The 18,119-nt window shown below is 39.4% G+C and overlaps 1 protein-coding gene across 2 annotated transcripts; it reads left to right on the top strand.

Moving 5' to 3' along the window:
- Positions 1–404: 404 nt before the first annotated feature.
- ss18 (SS18 subunit of BAF chromatin remodeling complex) lies at positions 405–13,727 on the top strand. 2 transcript variants are annotated; one of them, XM_056743540.1, is made up of 10 exons: positions 405–621; positions 2,636–2,712; positions 3,711–3,795; positions 3,985–4,111; positions 8,375–8,599; positions 8,686–8,850; positions 8,923–9,000; positions 9,198–9,320; positions 10,389–10,519; positions 13,062–13,727. In XM_056743540.1, exons 1-10 carry the CDS (start codon positions 553–555, stop codon positions 13,086–13,088), a joined length of 1,107 nt encoding a protein of 368 aa, XP_056599518.1. In that variant the 5' UTR covers positions 405–552; the 3' UTR covers positions 13,089–13,727. The 2 variants fall into 2 exon arrangements, with proteins under 2 accessions (XP_056599518.1, XP_056599519.1); XM_056743541.1 differs by lacking the exon at positions 13,062–13,727 and adding an exon at positions 10,741–11,928.
- Positions 13,728–18,119: the final 4,392 nt, after the last annotated feature.

Consider the following 18,119-nt stretch of genomic DNA (forward strand, 5'->3'; position numbering starts at 1 on the left):
CTTTTTGAAGAACTTAATACTGTTGAATACTGCAAAATACATCACTTGGAATATTTTCAATTTTTGCTTACAATGAGCTGCAGTGGACACATCTAAACGACATGACTTAGACCCGTTGTGCGAGTTGTCTTTTAATGTTGCAGCGGTTATACACACGTTGCTGCTGATTGAGCTGACATTCTTGACACACCCACCATACAAGAGAAAACGTGTCTCAAATACTGTTGCAGAACGTTGCGCACCGGTTTGAGCTCTCCAGGAGCGGGCTTGGAGACTCCTGAAATATACAAAAGCATTGAAACAAATGCCAACCACACCGACTGGACTGAGCGGACGACGTGTGAAGTCGAATATAAGCATTTTCTGATCGTTTAGTTTGGTGTTTCAGCGCCCCTCCCCCCCTATACTGTCCTCGGTGGTTTATTCTAATTTGTCAACGGTTCTCCCCTCTGTTTTGTCGACAGTGGTTCAGTCTGTTGTTTCAGCACGGCGCGTTTGTTTCGCGGTTTAATTTAGTGGTTTTCTCCGGCGCTAAGTTAAACTTTCTCTATTATGTCTGTGGCTTTCGCACCGCACCGGCAACGCGCCAAAGGCGACATAACGCCCGCGGGAATACAGAAGGTAATTTCAAAAGAGTCTTTTCTAAATCTGCATGAATCGTGACGTCACATGTGTTTGCTGAAGCCGCTTCGGCTAAGAGGTTAGCCGTGACATCTCTGCCACTAACGCTTTAAACAAGCGTAATCATTATTTAAATTAGGTCTTTATTATAATATTTAACGTGTGCTAGAGAAAGAACATACAAACACACACGTCAGATAAAGACGATTTTATACTCTATCCCACGGTTTAAAGCGCTTCGGCCGTGCGCTCTCTTTGTTAGCCGCTAAGCTACACGCTCCCCGTCGTTTCTCACGATATTCATCACGAACACCGCACTGTCAACAAACCCCGTACCTTACACTTCACATCGTCGATATTGTTAGTTTCGGATTTCAAGCAAGTGATCATAATCGCATCAAATCACGTAACGTTGCAGCCAGCTGAACTGTCACCGACTACTCGCGTCTCTTCCACATCACAATGAGTTTAATGTCAAATACACGTCCAAAGCATCCAATGCAAAGAAAGGTCAAACGAAACACACACACAAATAAGAAGAGAGCGAATAAAATGACAATGGGCTATGTGTGGGTGTGCTTTGTACATGTGACGTTAGCCTAAATGAGTGTGTAACGTGTAACGTAAGGACAGCGCTACTTGTACAGAACGCATAGTAGTCAAAAACCTTATGACGCATCGCTGTTTCGCTCCACCTTTTTATAGTTCTTTGTACAATTCTATTGTGCTAATTATTGTGGTTATGTTTATTTTCTTTAGCATCAATGTTTTAGTGTATAATGTTTAGCTCAAAATTGACTAGAGCTAGTAATCGCGATATATCGATGTGTGGCAAATAAACAAAAACTGTACGAATTTGCGCATATTACAACAAATATTTTCTGATTCACTGTCAGAAAATTCTAGAAATGTCTGTAGCACAGGGAAGGTGGGATGAAGCGATGATGGGTGACTACGTCTGGAACCTGGTTTTTGAGGACAGTAGTCATAAATGACAAAAAACATCAAAAGTAACTTGCACTTATGAAGTCTTGGACAACTTATTTTTAGTAACCGTTCTGTTAAACTGAGTTTTGAGCTTGGTGTTATTCCAGAATCTTGTCATTTCTTCCCACGATTAATAATACGAAAATTTATAAAATTAAAGTTATTTTAGTATTCAGCATGTTAAACGTCATAAAAGAAACAGTAAAAATTTAAATGAAACGCGACAAAAAAACAAGTTAAATTTGCCTGGTTTCACAGACAACGCTAAGCTTTAAAGGGTTAATATTAATTTTAGCAGTGTCATATAATTTTTGTTTAAGATGTAGTGCAATGTTTATACACAATTCAAGGTTGAAAAACGCTGTATTTTCCACACACTGTGCATGTTTGTATCTCTTCTTTGCTCCGCCTCTCTGAAACGCACAGATTTTTAACAAAGCTCATGGCTCTGAAAAGCGAGGTGTGCTCTGATTGGCCAGTTAACCAGTGTGTCGTGATTGGTCGAATACTGCAAGCGTGTGACGGAAATGTAACGCATCTTACAATATTTGAAACATCAGGTTCCTCTTCAATTGTACTGATAGGTACACCACCTTACTTGCATATACATTTGGGCGGTCTGTTTGGCTGTTACGATGCTCAAATGTTCAGTGTTAAGGCCATTGCACATTGAGTCTGAAATTTGTATCCAAAATTTCTTTACGTTTAAAAGTAAATGCGACCTCACATTTTGTCAATCACATTTACACACTGCTGTTGATATTTTCGTCTGTCATAACAGAATTCGGACTGGGTTACATTTTTGGTGTTTTTCCCATCCGTAGCAAGCAGTTTGGGAGGCATTTTGACAATTCAGAGACACTGTGCAAACGAACGCCAAATATGAAAAGACGCTAATAAAAATTTCGGACTGTATGTGCAAAGACCTTTATCCATGTATGTCTTCTGCTAGCCGTCAGGTCTCAGTTTCACGTGACAAAATTGCTTTGAATACTGTGTTTTTAAAGTCATTTTTTTTTGTGTTCAGTTGCTGGATGAAAATAATCAACTGATTCAATGCATTATGGACTTTCAGAGTAAAGGAAAAACAGCGGAATGCTCACAGTAAGTTCATCATTCACTGTTATCTGTCGAAGATGCTGCTTTCTCTACACAGCATAACGTCAACATGTGGATAGCCAAGGCCACACAAATCACTATTATTTACCAATATTTATAATGTTTGGTATATTCAGTTTTGGAGTAGGCTAGTAGTTTTCATTTGTTTATGGTAATTGAGTTTTTTTTATGTATTTGTATTTTCGTTGGTAAACCCAAACATGTGCGGTTCACGTGAAGCCCTATGCTGGCCTTGAATATAAATGGAAAGTGATGGCGTCTTTGTTAATTGTATTGCTAGACTCAACGTTAGCAGTCGAATAAATAAAGACACGATAAAAAAAACCAACAAACTGAATATTTGGGGTTACATTTTTATTTAAATGTAATATTTTAGTTTGCCTTACCCTTGGTTCCACCACGATTCTGGACTGCAGCAGGAGTGGTTAATTGGCAGTCAAACGGGAGTTCTATTTCCCAACTGATCCTTATATCCTGTTAGGGAATTCTGGGGAATGTAGGAGTGGAGTTAATTTGGTTTATGGGGTTTGGTATTTCAATGGATGATATTGTGTATTTGTTTATATATTATATTGTTAACATTCTATTTGAGATGATTTATGCTTTATTTATTTATTTGTATTTAGTTTGAAATGGTGAGTAGTTTGATGATAACTGGTGGTAATTCTCCCCAAGGGTAAATATTGGCGAAAAGGGGGGCGGTCATTTGGAAGGCAGGCAGAGTTGGACTGGGAGTCCCTGGTGATAATGTTGGGGACCCAGTGCATATTTTTGTGAAGGCTTATTTTCCCATCATTTTAAAACATGTCTACAATAAAGAAATGTACATTTTATTAAACTCTACCAGCAGTAGTTCCTGTTTTTGTCTTGAACCTTCACAGGATGTCAAATGTATATAGGATGCAGAAACATTTGTGTGGTCTTCATGAGGAGTTTGTATTGCTCTAAGAGAAGCCAAACTTTTCTTTCCTTTGGTCTGACAGCTACCAACAGATGCTGCACAGAAATCTAGTGTATCTAGCCACGATAGCAGACTCCAATCAGAACATGCAGTCTCTTCTGCCCGCTGTGAGTGTCTGCATGCACATACATACAAATGACCTATAAAATATACCTTTAGTGTTGTTTAACGAACAACAGATGAGATACTTGTGGGAAAGGGGTCGCTCGTGATTGATCTGACAAGGCAAAATAACAACTTTGCTTTCCAAATGAAATGTAATTCTAAATGTAGACTCTTGATTTCTCCATTTCCAGCCGCCGACTCAGAACATGCCCATGAGTCAGAGCGGAGCCCCCCCGCAGCCACCTCACGGTCACAGTATGCCCTCGGATGGCCCGTCCGCCCCACACATGCAGAACCAGATGAATGGGCAGATACCGGGTAAGCCAAACACTAATCCTCTGATGTCATTCATTTGGAGAACGAACAAAATAAATAACGACAAGTGCGTCAATGCTCTTTAACGCATTACAAATAATGACACTGCATATGTTTGTTTACTTCTTGAAGTAGCTTTGCTAATGTTATTGCCTCACAGCCTTTGTCTAGCGTTACAGTATATGATCTTGTTATATCTGTGTGCTTGGTGGGGCTGAGAGGGCTGAGGGTGATCGCACACTCCATCAGCATTATCCTCTTTAGGGTTCCATGAATGCAGTGTGCTGAACCCACATGTTGGACACTCGTGCGTTTCTGCGCCTGAAACTTGATTACGACACGAAGGTGTACATGCGGGCATGGGCGGGAAAACTTGCAGTGTTTCCCATTCATTAATTATATTATGGGGGCCCGCCATAGTTTAATTTGTGCCGCCATAGTTTCAAAACTAGTTCTTCAACAGTGCATTCTGAAGTTCAGGAGAACTATATTTGAGCATTTAATTTCTGACGTTATCAGGGCCACAAGATTTATTATGTTTGAGGGAATCCAGTTTTTCTGTCAGTTCATGAAGGGTTATTGGTTGATCTAGTGAATTTTGGTAATCTGAGTTCTGCCATTCAGGATAAAGACCTAATGTTTGACAGGGAGGTGTTATTTCCTTTCCATTTCTATGAACCGAGTGATCCTGGTTCATTCTTCTAGGTAGAGCATAGAATAGATTATCTCTGTCAGCGCCATTGACAAATTATCTTGTCATTTAAAAAAAACGGTTCCCCGCCAAAGACGAGTTTTTACGGCAATCAGTGTTTGTACTGTTTTACAGCAGGTGGCGCTATTACACACCTTTGGGAAAAAGTACAGAGTCCCAGAACGTATATGTTTTAGTGGTTTTTAATGATTGTTCTGAGTGGAATCTGGGCAGAATCTTAGACAAAAGATGTTAATTATCTCTTAATCAAAATGATGCATTTTTGAAGAAACCTACCCCCATCTACGGAGTGATAAAAAACGAACAAATGAAGATAGAAGAATACGGTTTCTTTTGTTTGAAATCTGAGACTCTGTTCTTTCATTTGACATATTGTTTGTCCATATATTCTTTACAGAAAATTTACCATGAGCCATTAAATTTGGGTGAAATTGTTAAAAAACGCTGGCGTAGTCTGGCAGCTTTTTTTAAAGAGGCTGGCGGCGAATGAGTTCTGGGGCATTTAAGTGAACACCCGAGTTATCTATGAAATCTGGTTCTAAGCTTGTTCGGACATTTTCCCCCTGAATCTGAAATTGATCAATTTCTTTTTGTGAAGTGTGAAATATTTCTTCATAATATGGGAAATCTGATGGAGGAATGTAAATCCCACAAATGAATGGATGTTTACCTATGATTCCATAGCTCTGGTCTAGTTTTAGCCATATGTAATTTATGCTGTGGTGTACTACTGTTGTAAAGGGGGCAAGGTCACTTTTTATCCATATTAGTAAACCTCCAGTCTCTGCCACAATGAATATATATTTAACTTCATGGCCTGATGATGATACAGGATGCTTTTGTGATAATACCTGGGCATAGCTCAAAAGTTGCTGGGACTGTTCACCTGAAGGGTGCCGGCCATAGTTCCGCTGGGGCGGCTCAGCTGAAGAGCGCTGGTACCAATCTCCGCTGGGGCATCTTGCCTGCAGTGCACTGGGTGTAGTTCTGCTGGGGCGACTCAGCTGAAGAGTGCTGGTACGAAGCTCAGCTGGGGCAGCTCGGCTGAAGGGCGCTGGGTGTAGTTCTGCTACCCTTTATTTGACCCCTTTCTTTTTTGTGTGTTTGGAAGCACAGGCTCACAGCCCTGGCTTTGTCTTCTGCTGAAAAGGGGGCGGAGACTAGCAGCTCAGTTGCTGTGGTCAACAGTGGAAACCTCAAAGGGCATTATGAAACAAACGTTAGACATAGACACTTTGAAGAAACTTACCCGCAGCAGTCCGAGTTATAAGGGGACAGAAAATAAACGAGCTCAAAGCCAAATATGAGTGATCTCCACTGGTCCTCCCTCACTCACCAAGAATATAGTGGATCTTAGGAATACATAACAAGCCCTTTACTGATGGGGAAATAGTAAAAGAGTGCATGGTGACTGCGTGTGAGACATGTTTACATGGAAAAGAAAGACATATACAAAAAATTATACAATCCTCCCATTCAACTGCAACAGCCAGAAGAAAAACTCTGTAATCAGAGTATGTCCTGTCACAACTTGATGTTGCTATTTGTTCATCTCACTTCAGCAGAAAACAACACCTTTGTTTTCTTTTAAAGTCGTTATGTTGAAATGATTGAATATTCAGTCCAGGTTTAGAGATCAAGGCAATCGTTTACTTCATTTTATTGTTGTCAGACACGGTTGATCTTACATATTTCATAACAAAGCAACTTAAAGGATATTGCAGAACAACATTAATAGATATATTTTGTGAAGGATTACTTGTCGTCTTATAGATATGTAAATTCATGTTTATCCATTTGAGAAAATAATATATTTTGTTCAACGAAAATGTTTTCTGTGATCATTTCTTTGGTCTGCCCAAAACCATCAATTCATGTTTTTATGTATTTAATTTATCGGACCTCCGCTGGTGAGAAGGGTTCATGAACTGGACCTCAAGCAGTTTAGTTGAAGTCCCCTGGCATATTCATTCAGTAAATTCAATCAATGAAACGCTCTTGACAGATCACACACTCAAACGCTATTGGCTCACTTATCTTTGAAGCTGTGCTGTCTTTGCTTGAGAAACTAATGAATGAGAAATAACTTTCAAAAAGACAAATTGCATAAACGATTACATTTCTTAAATCATGCAAACTTGTTACATAATTATTTCGATCTTTAGCATGTAATTCAATCTTTTAATGTACAGTACGACTCACTTCATCACTTCTCTAATCGGTTAGACCGGTCAATCGGTGCACCTCTAGAAAAGACCATAAAAGTTGTCATGCACTGTATTCGATGTCATGTATTTTGATAGCTTTATGTGAGGAATAAACCAATATAGCATAATTAAAAAACTCTGACCTATCTGTTAATCTCAATCCAGCATGCATGTGTCAGGGAACAGTCAGGACGTTACTTCTTCCAATGTTTTCAATATTCTTCATAATCACTAGATAATAGACTGTGGTTTTGTTTAAAATGCATTTAGCCAGAGACGATACTCGCTGAGTGTAACGTTATTAGATTCAAGCACTGGAAGCGGTCTATGTTATGCGTCGTTCATACACAATAACTTTTAACTTTAGGATGGATGCAATGTACTATGATTTAAACACACAACATATCTCTTCTCTTTGTGTTGCAACTGTTTTTAACTTTGGAAGCAAAGATCATCAGGATCATCACTAGGACACATCATTATGGGTTCAATGCGCATGACTTTAAATAACCTAGAAGCGAATGTATTAAGCACATCATTTTGTGTCCAGGATGTGCACGAGCGAGTTTGGAGACTTTTATAATGTGATAGTTTTGTGTAATAAACAGAGATTTATTTGTTAAACATTTTGTAAGTATCTGTGCTTAATACAGCAATTAAGTACAGCACTTAATTACATTTATAAAATCATACTTTTCTACTTTTAAAAGTAAAAATATTGAAGTAAAGGAAAGTGGTAGATTTTAATGTACTCATGGTTTAAAAGTTTAATAACATCATTTATTTCTGGACTGTAGTGGAGTGAGTATTATGTGCTTCATACTGTAAGGAAGTATTTTTTGTCCAAACCACTCTGATATAGTACAGATATTTAAAAATCTACTTGAAAGTAAACATGTTTAAGAACTATCCACCTCTGGCAATAACAGATCAAATTTGCAACTCTACTTTGATCAAGAAAAACAGTGCTAGTATCAGATCAGGATTGGTATCTGCCAATACGCTGAATTCAGATATCGGAATATTTGACTTTTTCATTGTCTGTCATTTTGACGGAAAGGCTCGTAAAAATTCCATAATAATCTTTTTTTACCCGTCACTATGATGCAAGGTGGTATTGCGTGCTAATTAGCATGTTTGTGATGTCATCGCGCCGTACGCATTCTTTGAACTGGCCATATTTTAAAACCCAATAAAGCTGACATCGTTAACATAATGAATGTTTTTGTTGTAAGACATCATCGTGTTCGAACACTTCTTCTTAACGTTCATTTTGTGAATGCAGTCACACACTCATTTGTTTATCCTTATCATCCTGCTTCTAATCATGTTATATCCTCTCTGTAGGTCCCAACCAAATGTCCATGCAGGGACCCGGCTCCAACCAGTCACCCAGCATACCCAGTGGCTCCATGAACATGCCACCTAGCAGCCATGGCTCCATGGGAGCGTATAACCACGCTGCGCCCTCCTCACAGGGCATGCCATCACAGGGCCAGATGAATATTAGCCAAGGCCAGTCCATGGGCAGTTACGGCCCACGTCCCAACATAAACATGCAGCCCACTCCAGGTATTCTACTTTATTGACCACCATTCTTTATCAATCATCTGAAAACTACATGAAACCTATAATAAAAATGATTGTTGTCGTTTTAGGGCCCATGATGCACCAGCAGGCGCCCTCCCAGCAGTACAACATGCCTGCGGCTGGTGGAGGTGGGCAACATTACCAGGGCCAGCAGAACCCCTTGACCATGATGGGTCAGGGCAATCATGTTATTGGGCAGAGGCCCATGCCGCCCTACAGACCCCCACATCAAGGTAGGTGAAGAATGCCGAAGAGTTACTCAGGTCATCAGCGTGCTGTGTCTAAAGGTGTAACTGTGTTTTTAGGACCTCCACAGCAGTACTCGGGTCAGGAGGAATACTACGCAGAGCAATACAGCCATGGAGGACAGGGGGCGCCAGAAGGTATGCTACTTTACCCTAACGCAGATCTTTTGACATAACACTATTTAGTGTTCTTGCCGCTTAAACCGGACACAAATCAAGTAGGTCAGATTCAGAAATGTCAATGAATCTTGGCACGACACTCTGTGTTTGCACTGTATGTCCCAGTAGAGCTGATGGACAAATGTGACAATGTGACAATTGGCTTGTGTCTGTAGGAAACTCACAGTACGGGCAGCAGCAGGAGGCGTATCAGCAGGGTCCCCCCCAGCAGCAGGGTTACCCTCCACAACAGCAGTACACTGGACAGCAGGGTTACCCCCCACAGCAGCAGGGTTACGGTACCCGCGACATCATTGTCAACACCTCGAAATATGAACGCATGGAACCAGGGCTTAACATTAAGGACGTACTCGCACTGTCCTAATCGAACCGTTCCCTGGTGCATTTGACACCTTAAGCCTGCTTTCATTGACTTGTGTTAGTGATTGCAACCGCGCTCTGGCCTGCTTGGAAGAGGTGGGCTAATGATAATAGAGCATTATTAGGCCTCTACCAGGCAGCCTCTGTGGCTAGTAGTTTTCCTAGTAGAACTATTAGTCGCCCAGCTCAAATGTAGTTGTACCTTACCTTTTTAATGTAAATGTCTAATCAATATCAGTATTTAGCTCATATAAGTGATAGACACGAGTACTCGAGGGTCTAATTTTTTATTTATTTATTTAATAGTTACCTGTGGTGCCCTGGGCTTTGAGTGGTTGTGTCTCGGTCCAGAGTTGAGACCGGAGCACAGAGGGAATATGGCGTTGAAAGCACACAGTGATGTCTGGCTTCACTTTAATGAGAAATTCATTTATCTGTTCTTACATTTGTGTATCTGCGGCAGTAGTGGTCGAACAAAAATATTTGGGTAGTTTACGGTCAAAGACTCGTGTTTTGCTTTTAGCTCTTGAACAATTTGGGAAAGAAACGACAATTGCAAAATATTTTGAGAATCAATCTCGCAGAGTCTGTGAAGACAGCCGTCCTACAAGCAACTTTTTTCAAAATCTCATTTATAGTCATTAATGTTAATGTTGTCCTCTGCTGGGCCATAGGGGCTGATGGGGAAGCACTTGTGTTAAGAATGACTCAAAGTTTAAGTCAATCTTTACTTTTTGCATTTTTAAGCTGGTGCTTGGTCAGACAAGGTTGTTAAAACGATGAGCTTTGCCGCTGTTTCCGCAGGTGAAGTAAAAACCGATTCTGTTCAAATTCAAAATATTTACGTGACGTGGAGAAACGCTACTGTCAAGCCCTGATTTAACTCAATAGAATTTAATAATTCAGACATACATTTGCCTTTCTTTCCTGCTCCAGAACTCAACAGATCAATCAAATTGAAAGTGTTGTGAATGTGAACTTCACAGGTCCGTCTCAGAGCACTCCAGGTCAGTACCCAAACTACCCCCAGGGTCAAGGGCAGCAGTATGCGGCCTACAGACCACCACAGCCCGGACCACCGCAGGGACAGCCACAGCGTCCATATGCATTTGACCAGGTGAGAAACATCATCTCACGATCGCCGCCTTTTGTGTATATACATTCAACCTCTGGCAAAATGGATGGAGTCAACACACTTTTCTTACTTTATAGCAAACAGAAAATCACAGATATGACACATAACAAGATTTAGTTAAATAGCTTAACATTCTGGCTTTATTAAACATGCCTTCATCAAAATCACTTACTTTTTTTCATTAATGGCATGTGTTTTTACAGATCAAGTAGAGGAAAAAGTATCGAATCTTCAGCAAAAGTAAATGCAATTAGTACTTTGTTGCTCCTACTCTGGCTTTTATGACTGAGGCATGGACTTCACTAATGAAAAACTATATTCCTCATCAATCTGGTTCCAACTTTCTCGAATAGCAGTTGACAGATCAGCTTTGCAGGATGGAGCCTTATCATGGACATGTTTTCTAATTTCCACCATACATTTTCAATCGGATTGAGATCCGGACTGTTTGCTGGCCATGTCATGGAGTTGATTTGCCTTTCCTGAAGAAAAGCTTTAACACTCTTTGTGCTGTGTCAAGATGCATTGTCATCCTGAAAAATGACTTCATCATCACCAAATTTCTCTTCCATGGATGGTAGGAGAAAAGTGTCCACAATTTTAATGTACACCTGTGCACTGAGTGTTGAGGTAATGATTGCCATCTCCCATGCAAGCCCATATCATAAATGAGTTGGTCAATTGGTATGTTTCTTCAGACAGTCATCTTTATATGTTTCATTAGAACGGCACCATTCAGAAGTTCCAGCGTCATCTCCTTGGCCAATGAAGATTGGCGATTCATCCAATCATTCTTCCTCCATGATTGCTTCTCCTTAGCCCACTGTAACCTTTTTTCCTGTGTTTTGGTCTCAGTGCTGGTTTTTGTTTGGCTTTTTATATTTAAATCCCATTTCAGTCAGCCGGATTCTTACGGTTCTGTCACAGAACCGTAAGATTGTTGTTGTGCATTTTGGGTTTTCAAGGCATATCGCCTTGAGTTTTCCTGTGTGCCTGTAACTTTTCCTTTTATAACCTTCTCATTCCGTTTGTACTTGCACCGAATTTTAGACACAGCTGATTGATTGAGAGCAACCAACTTCTATGGCCACACTCTGTGTTGAAATTCCTTGTTGAATGAGTTTTATAATCCTTTCCACTGTTTCAACTGAGAGCTCTTTCTTTGGAGCCATGTTTCCTTTCAATTAGCCACGTCCAACAGCTCATTAAGGTGTGTTAGCGCTCCCTTTTAACTGATGATTAATAAGCATTTTTAGACTTGTCCTATTTTGTGTTAAAAACAAAAAGTAAAGCTGATTCCATAATTTTTTCCTTAACATTGAGTGTTCCCATAATTTTTTCCTCTACTTGATCTGTGAAAACTTATGCCATTAATAAAAAAATGTGAGTGATTTTGTTGAAAGCATGTTTAATGAAGCCAGAATTTTAAGCTATCTAACAAAATCTTTTCTTAAATGTGATGATTCCATAATTTTTGCCAGAGGTTATATGAAATGTGATCCCTTTATATGTTGCGTTTGAAATGTTTTTTTTTTAAAACCTGTTTTTGGGGGGGTTGTGTGTAATCTGGTGCCCTAAAAGAGTAGTTGAAGGTGTGAACTCTGCTTGTTTATTGTTTTATACTGTTGTATGAGGTCTACTTGTTACGTCCGCATGGTTTTTACATTCAAAATCATTCAAGTTCAAAATCAGACCCAGCACCCAAAATAATACCAAAACACTTCAAAACAGCCTCCATTATTTGAAAACGGTGAATTAAACCTTGAAAAATTATATATGAGCCCACCAAATCAAGGAGATGCCATTTCGCACAGGACTAATATGATCGCAGGACCTCGATGTTCGTCAAAATATGGTAGGTCATTTGTGGGGAAATTTTATCAGACAACCTCTGCAAGTATTACAAATGACTAGATGTCCCCAGGTAATACTAATCTTACAAAAATGTTTTACTCGCATAAAATTGCTGCGCCATTTCTATTGGATCCAATATTGGCGGTACAGCATTGCTTTTTAATTTTCGTCATTCCACAAATCCATCTTTGACCTGTGCCTTGTTTACAAAGGAATCCACTATAATGTTTTACTCACGTGAGCTGAGATTAAGCGATCTAATGGCATGTTTATTGCTTGCACTCTTTCCCTTTCCGCTCAACTTGTTACCTCAGTACTGTTATGCGTTTACTAGTGGACGGGGCTAGAGAAGTAATCGTTGATATTCTTCTGCGGAGACGGTGTTCAACCTATCAATGACATCGTAGATGGGTGCATTCCAGATCCTGCTGTTCGCGGGGCATGGTGTCAAAAACAGATGTCATCTAAGTAACAAGGGGGTTTTCAGTTCTAACACTTGATTTTCGTGTGAAAACCATTCCCTCTAGTATTTCAAAAGCTCGGGTTAAAATTGATGTCTTAATTCATTGCCCCTTTAACATCACATTAACTATGGACGACGTACTGTTACAATTGTTGATTTTCTTTTTACTGCCTTTGTTACAATGTGTGTATGTGTGTTTCCTTACAGGGTCAGTATAGCAACTATCAGCAGTAAATGACAAAAGTGAAAAAGTGTTTGGCTCCCCGTCATGTGAACCTGATGAAGGACTACTGATCTCTGGAACTCCTGGTACATCACCAATGAAGAGTTTCATCTTCCCCACTCATGTAGGCTGAACTGAACAAAGACTGCCTTCATTTTCAGCACAAATGATCCAAATGTAAATCGCCTACCAAGCCCAATCACTTTACAACATGAAGTTACAAAGCGTATAGTTCTTTTACAATGTGCTACCATCATCTGCATTGAGGTCGACCGATTTAATAGCTGCAATGCCTTAAACTGCCAACTTCACAGTAAAAATAACAGACACGCAGCAATGTTCACTAGAAGCATAGAATGTGTTTCATCCGTTGATTGTTCTTTTTCCTCTCCGGGCTGATAATGTCAGAGAAGCAATAGCGCTGCGGGAGCAGTGGCGAGGAGATGGTTTTAAACTTCAGTTTCAAAACTATGCTATGATGTGTAAATGTTTAAATATTTGAAGTCCAGGTGTTGATCAGTAGCTCAGTGTCGTCCCGTTGCTTAATGATGTATTGTTTCGATGTCTGTTCTTTTCTGAGGGTGGGACGTTTTGTTGTTAATGCCATGTATGACTTGTTGAAATATGATTAAACCTAACTGGTACGGTCACTGTTCAGTAGTCATGCTTGAGTCCTGGCACGTTTTAATGTAGAACACGCTCTTTATAGCTTTTGATGTAGTTTTGCTCTTTTCCCCCAAAGTATAGTGACAGAGAGGGGGGGGATGTACAGGAATGTAATTTTTTTGACCGGTGACAATAGTTCCTGGCGGGCAAGCCATCGGTGACTGTAATCAACCAAATGCTGAGTGGTCTACTTTTTAAACTTGTAAAGAAAAATGACATTATTATGAAATGTTTAAATCATAGAATAAATGGAATCAGGATATAAATTCAACCGTTAGACAGACCATCTAAGCCAGGGCTTCTTTTTGACCCAAGACGAGGAGATTGTATTCAACAATATTCAAAGGCTCCCTCACACTCACAAAATTTAAACCCAATTAAAAATTTAAGAGCTAAATATTATTTGGTAAAACATTTATGAACTAAAACTGGCCAAATAATAAGAAATATTTCATATATTATAATGCTAATTTTGACTAACTTTAAAATTTTGCTTGAATTTGAGGTCCCCTAGGAAGTCAGCTGGGGCCCCCTTGTGGGCCCCGGCCCCCCTGTTGAGAACCACTGATCTAATCAACTTATGGCTGGAAAACACTACAATACTTTTTTTAACTTGTAGAAGGTTTCAGATAGAAAGACACTAACTGATCAAATCTGCAGACTGGCACAGACTTCCTGCAACAAGTCTTGTAGTTTATTTTAGCCTTCAAATGTCATATTTTATAGGATCCTGTTAATAAAGAGGTTGAATGAATTCAGAGGAGGTACATTTATTTAACGGGGGATTTTGGGGCCCCGAGTAGATTTTTGCACAGTAAATGTAGAAGTGCGTCCAGTCCTTCTCCACGCAGGACTCGAACCAGCATCAGTCTGAGTCTGGCACAAGACACAATGTTCTATAGACTAGAACCAGACTTGGCATGAGTCATGAGATTAATAAATGAGGAAATACATATTTGAATTGTTTGAAAATCTAAAAAAATTTGTATTTCTGTCTTTTGCATTCTATTATTTCTATGTTTTTTGGCACATTTATGTATGCATACAGGTGAGGAAAGTGTGCCATGCAGTGCTGTCTGGAGGTTGCTTGCCATGGTGAATCGTAATATTGGAGCTCCATTGATCATGGCTTGTCTGACTGAACGAAGTCTATTCAGCTCATCTGAAAGCAAAAACTCAACGTTTAACTCGACTCGTAGTTGGTTATTAAATCATGGAGCTGGTGATGTCCACTCAAAAAGGCAAGTTCTGTCATCGGAGAGGATCTGGTAACCCTGGACGTGGTTGCTGAGAGGAGAGCGATGTCCAAACTCGTGATCATTTCATCCTGATTCAACACTGAGCGCTATAGAGGCTCATCTGTGCCTTCTGCATTAAAACCGTATGAAACATCCTTCAAAAGCAGAGTTATCATTGATCTTTTGCTGGACTTGTGGGCCACTCCTCATTCACATAACACAACACACACCACATCTTATCATTCTTTCAGTCTCTCACAATGCTGACATTTATTGAAACATTCAGAGTTTAGTTGGGAGTATACACATACATATGTATTGGCACAATGTTAGAGAAATGTTGTTCCATTAAAAATACAGCCGCTGTGTCCATTTATTCAGCTGTGAGAAGGTATGAGCCACTTTGTGTACGCGTGATTGACTCTCGGGTAGTGATTGTGGAATTCTTGTCCTGGTCAGTTCATTGGAGACCTTGCATGTCAAGCATAAGTAAGCGTCTCCACCCCGACACATCATCTTAATGACACAACACATCATTTCATCCAGTCTGAGGCATTGACTCCTCAATGACCTGTGTTTGTTTTTGTTCAGCAGGATTCTAACAGAATCTGATGGACGTGCATGCAAGGTGACACTGGTGTAACAGAAGAAAGAAGGCTGGGTAGGGATTATCATAAAACAGTGCTCGCAGTCGATGCTGAAACTCTTATCAGTTTATTACAGTTAATCATTCACCTGTGCTGTTTGAAGATGAGAGAACACGTGGCCATGCATTCATGAGAATCGCAAGGGCAAAGTTTTCTTGAAAATCTGCAATACATGACGTCATTGTAGACATGCCTGTGACCTTTGGCCCAAACAGTTAATACTAGTTACAAAGCATGCAGTGTGTGCTCTGACATCTGAGTGCATCTTCATCGGAGAGACTTACTGTAGCTTTATTGATTTCACATTTGTCATGTTTTCATAATGAATTATGAAATTTGCATGTGTGTTGTTATAGTAGTGCACATCTGCATGCATACTGTTAATTCATATACAAATTTGAGTGGCGGTTATATGAAAAGTGAGCTTATAACAGAAAATGTGTAAATGCTGAAGACATTTCTTCAGGTTACACTTTAGGTGTTTTACAAATGAGAAAGAACTTTGCAACTTCGGTAGATTATTAGTAGACTTTCTGTCTATTTTATGCTAATACTTCACTATGATTGTCCCCCAAAAGATCTTCCACTGACTATAAGCAATGTTGCAACTACACAGGTTAACTATTCTTCTAACCCTCTAGCCAACACGTCCCTTACCTTAACCTACCAGCCCATTATTACTACAGTGAGAGTTAAGCCTTAAATACACTACAAGACTTGTTACAGCGAGTATGTTTCAGTCTGCAGATATGATCAGTTAGTGGGTTTCTGTCTGAATCTTTCAAAAAGTCTGCAAGTGTGTGATGTCTAGTTTAAAAAACAAATCTGTTCAGATTTTAAATGTCTTGTAGTGTATTCCAGCCATGAGTTGACATGTAGATACAAATGATTGAGAGTTAATGTTGACATGTAGTTGCACACTTACTTATGTCAGAATATTGTTTTTTTTTTGACTGAATGTTTATTGTTTTGACAGGAACAACATAACCTACACATACATTTAAAAAAGTCATCAAATAAATAAAAAAAGTAATACTTTCTTTAAAGTTTTAACAACTTCCTCTTGGTTGTACATTTGCAATCAGATATGGACATTTTAAGTGCATATAGGCGGTGGTTTAGTCTAGTTTTTTATGGTGAATATACTCTGATCTCCTCCCAGCCTACTCATCCGTCCCAGATCGTCAATCCATGAGCACCACCACACCCATGAATGCAAAGAGTATGTCTCTAAATCTTTCAGAATGCTCTTGATAACATATTATGCAAGCAAGATTTCAATACCCAACGACGGCTGGGGGGACTTGCTGGTTTTGTTCATCACTGTCTCTCAGTCAGTTAAGAGTTACATTTAGCCTTAGATGCTGTGATGTACTATGTCTACATAAACCCATTCTGCTTAAAATAGTATAACACAAATTCTAATGGTTTCCATTTAAATACAATTATGTAGCATTCTTTTTTCTATTCAAAAAATGTCTCTGGCATTAATGTGTGTTCTAATGATTCCCATCTGCATTTCTTGTGTTTTGGGCAGGGTTCTGCTATTTTTACAGCAGGGCACCAACATATTGTAAAGAATGTCATGTCAAAGACTTACAGTAAATCATGCAGTGTAGAACTTTGCTGGAGTTTTGTAGCAGGTGTGCCAGTAATTTACTGTAGATTTAATTTACAACTTAGCTATTTCTTATATTTTCTTTCATGAAACAATACTTAATACCTAAGGTCACTTTTTTTGTTATATAAATGTATCATAATTAAGTTTCAAATATTTTTACTTAAAAACAAGACAAAAATGCTTCGGTAGAACGCCATGTTTTGCAGTGTTGCTGTGTTAATGCCAGTCTCTCCTTGCTCATTTTTACTCTCAAAAGTTATTAATTTTTTGTCACAGTAAAGTTAAACTCAAATGAAAATCAGTACTAATAGGAAAGTAACTAATTCTACAGTAAGTTACTTTCAAACCTGCTGCAAAACTACAGCAAAGTTCTCCAGTGTGATTAAAATCAAAGTCTGATGCTCGTCAATAACTAGATTCGTGTCTAGTTTTCACACACTGGGTCATGCTTATGAGTACAAGTTGCGCTCGTTAGTGACATTGTTAACTATATTTATCAACATTGAACATTCGTGCAGTTTTATCAAGCACCCACTGCACTTATAGATTGCTGGCAGTGTGTATAATAAACCGGAGAACAGAATGCGTAACGAGACCCCGGGACACTATCTCGAGTGATGGGGACCCCGCGTACAGCGCAGCCTCTTCGGGCTCATGTTCTGTAACACCTGCTGCAGCCTCACCAGTAGCTTCAGAGACAGGCTTACGCTGAAATAGTGTCGTTTAAATGCTTGCCTTTCATCATCTTTTCTTTCATATCTCCCGGTTGCACCGATTGTCCAAAAGTCCTGGCAGAAGACGATGTTGTTACGTGTGATCACGCTTTTTTAAGTGGGTATTCTTGATCTCTTCAAGTCATGTGTACTACAA

Source organism: Triplophysa dalaica, chromosome 3 (genome assembly GCF_015846415.1).
Source record: "Triplophysa dalaica isolate WHDGS20190420 chromosome 3, ASM1584641v1, whole genome shotgun sequence".
In the NCBI taxonomy this organism is placed as follows: domain Eukaryota; kingdom Metazoa; phylum Chordata; class Actinopteri; order Cypriniformes; family Nemacheilidae; genus Triplophysa; species Triplophysa dalaica.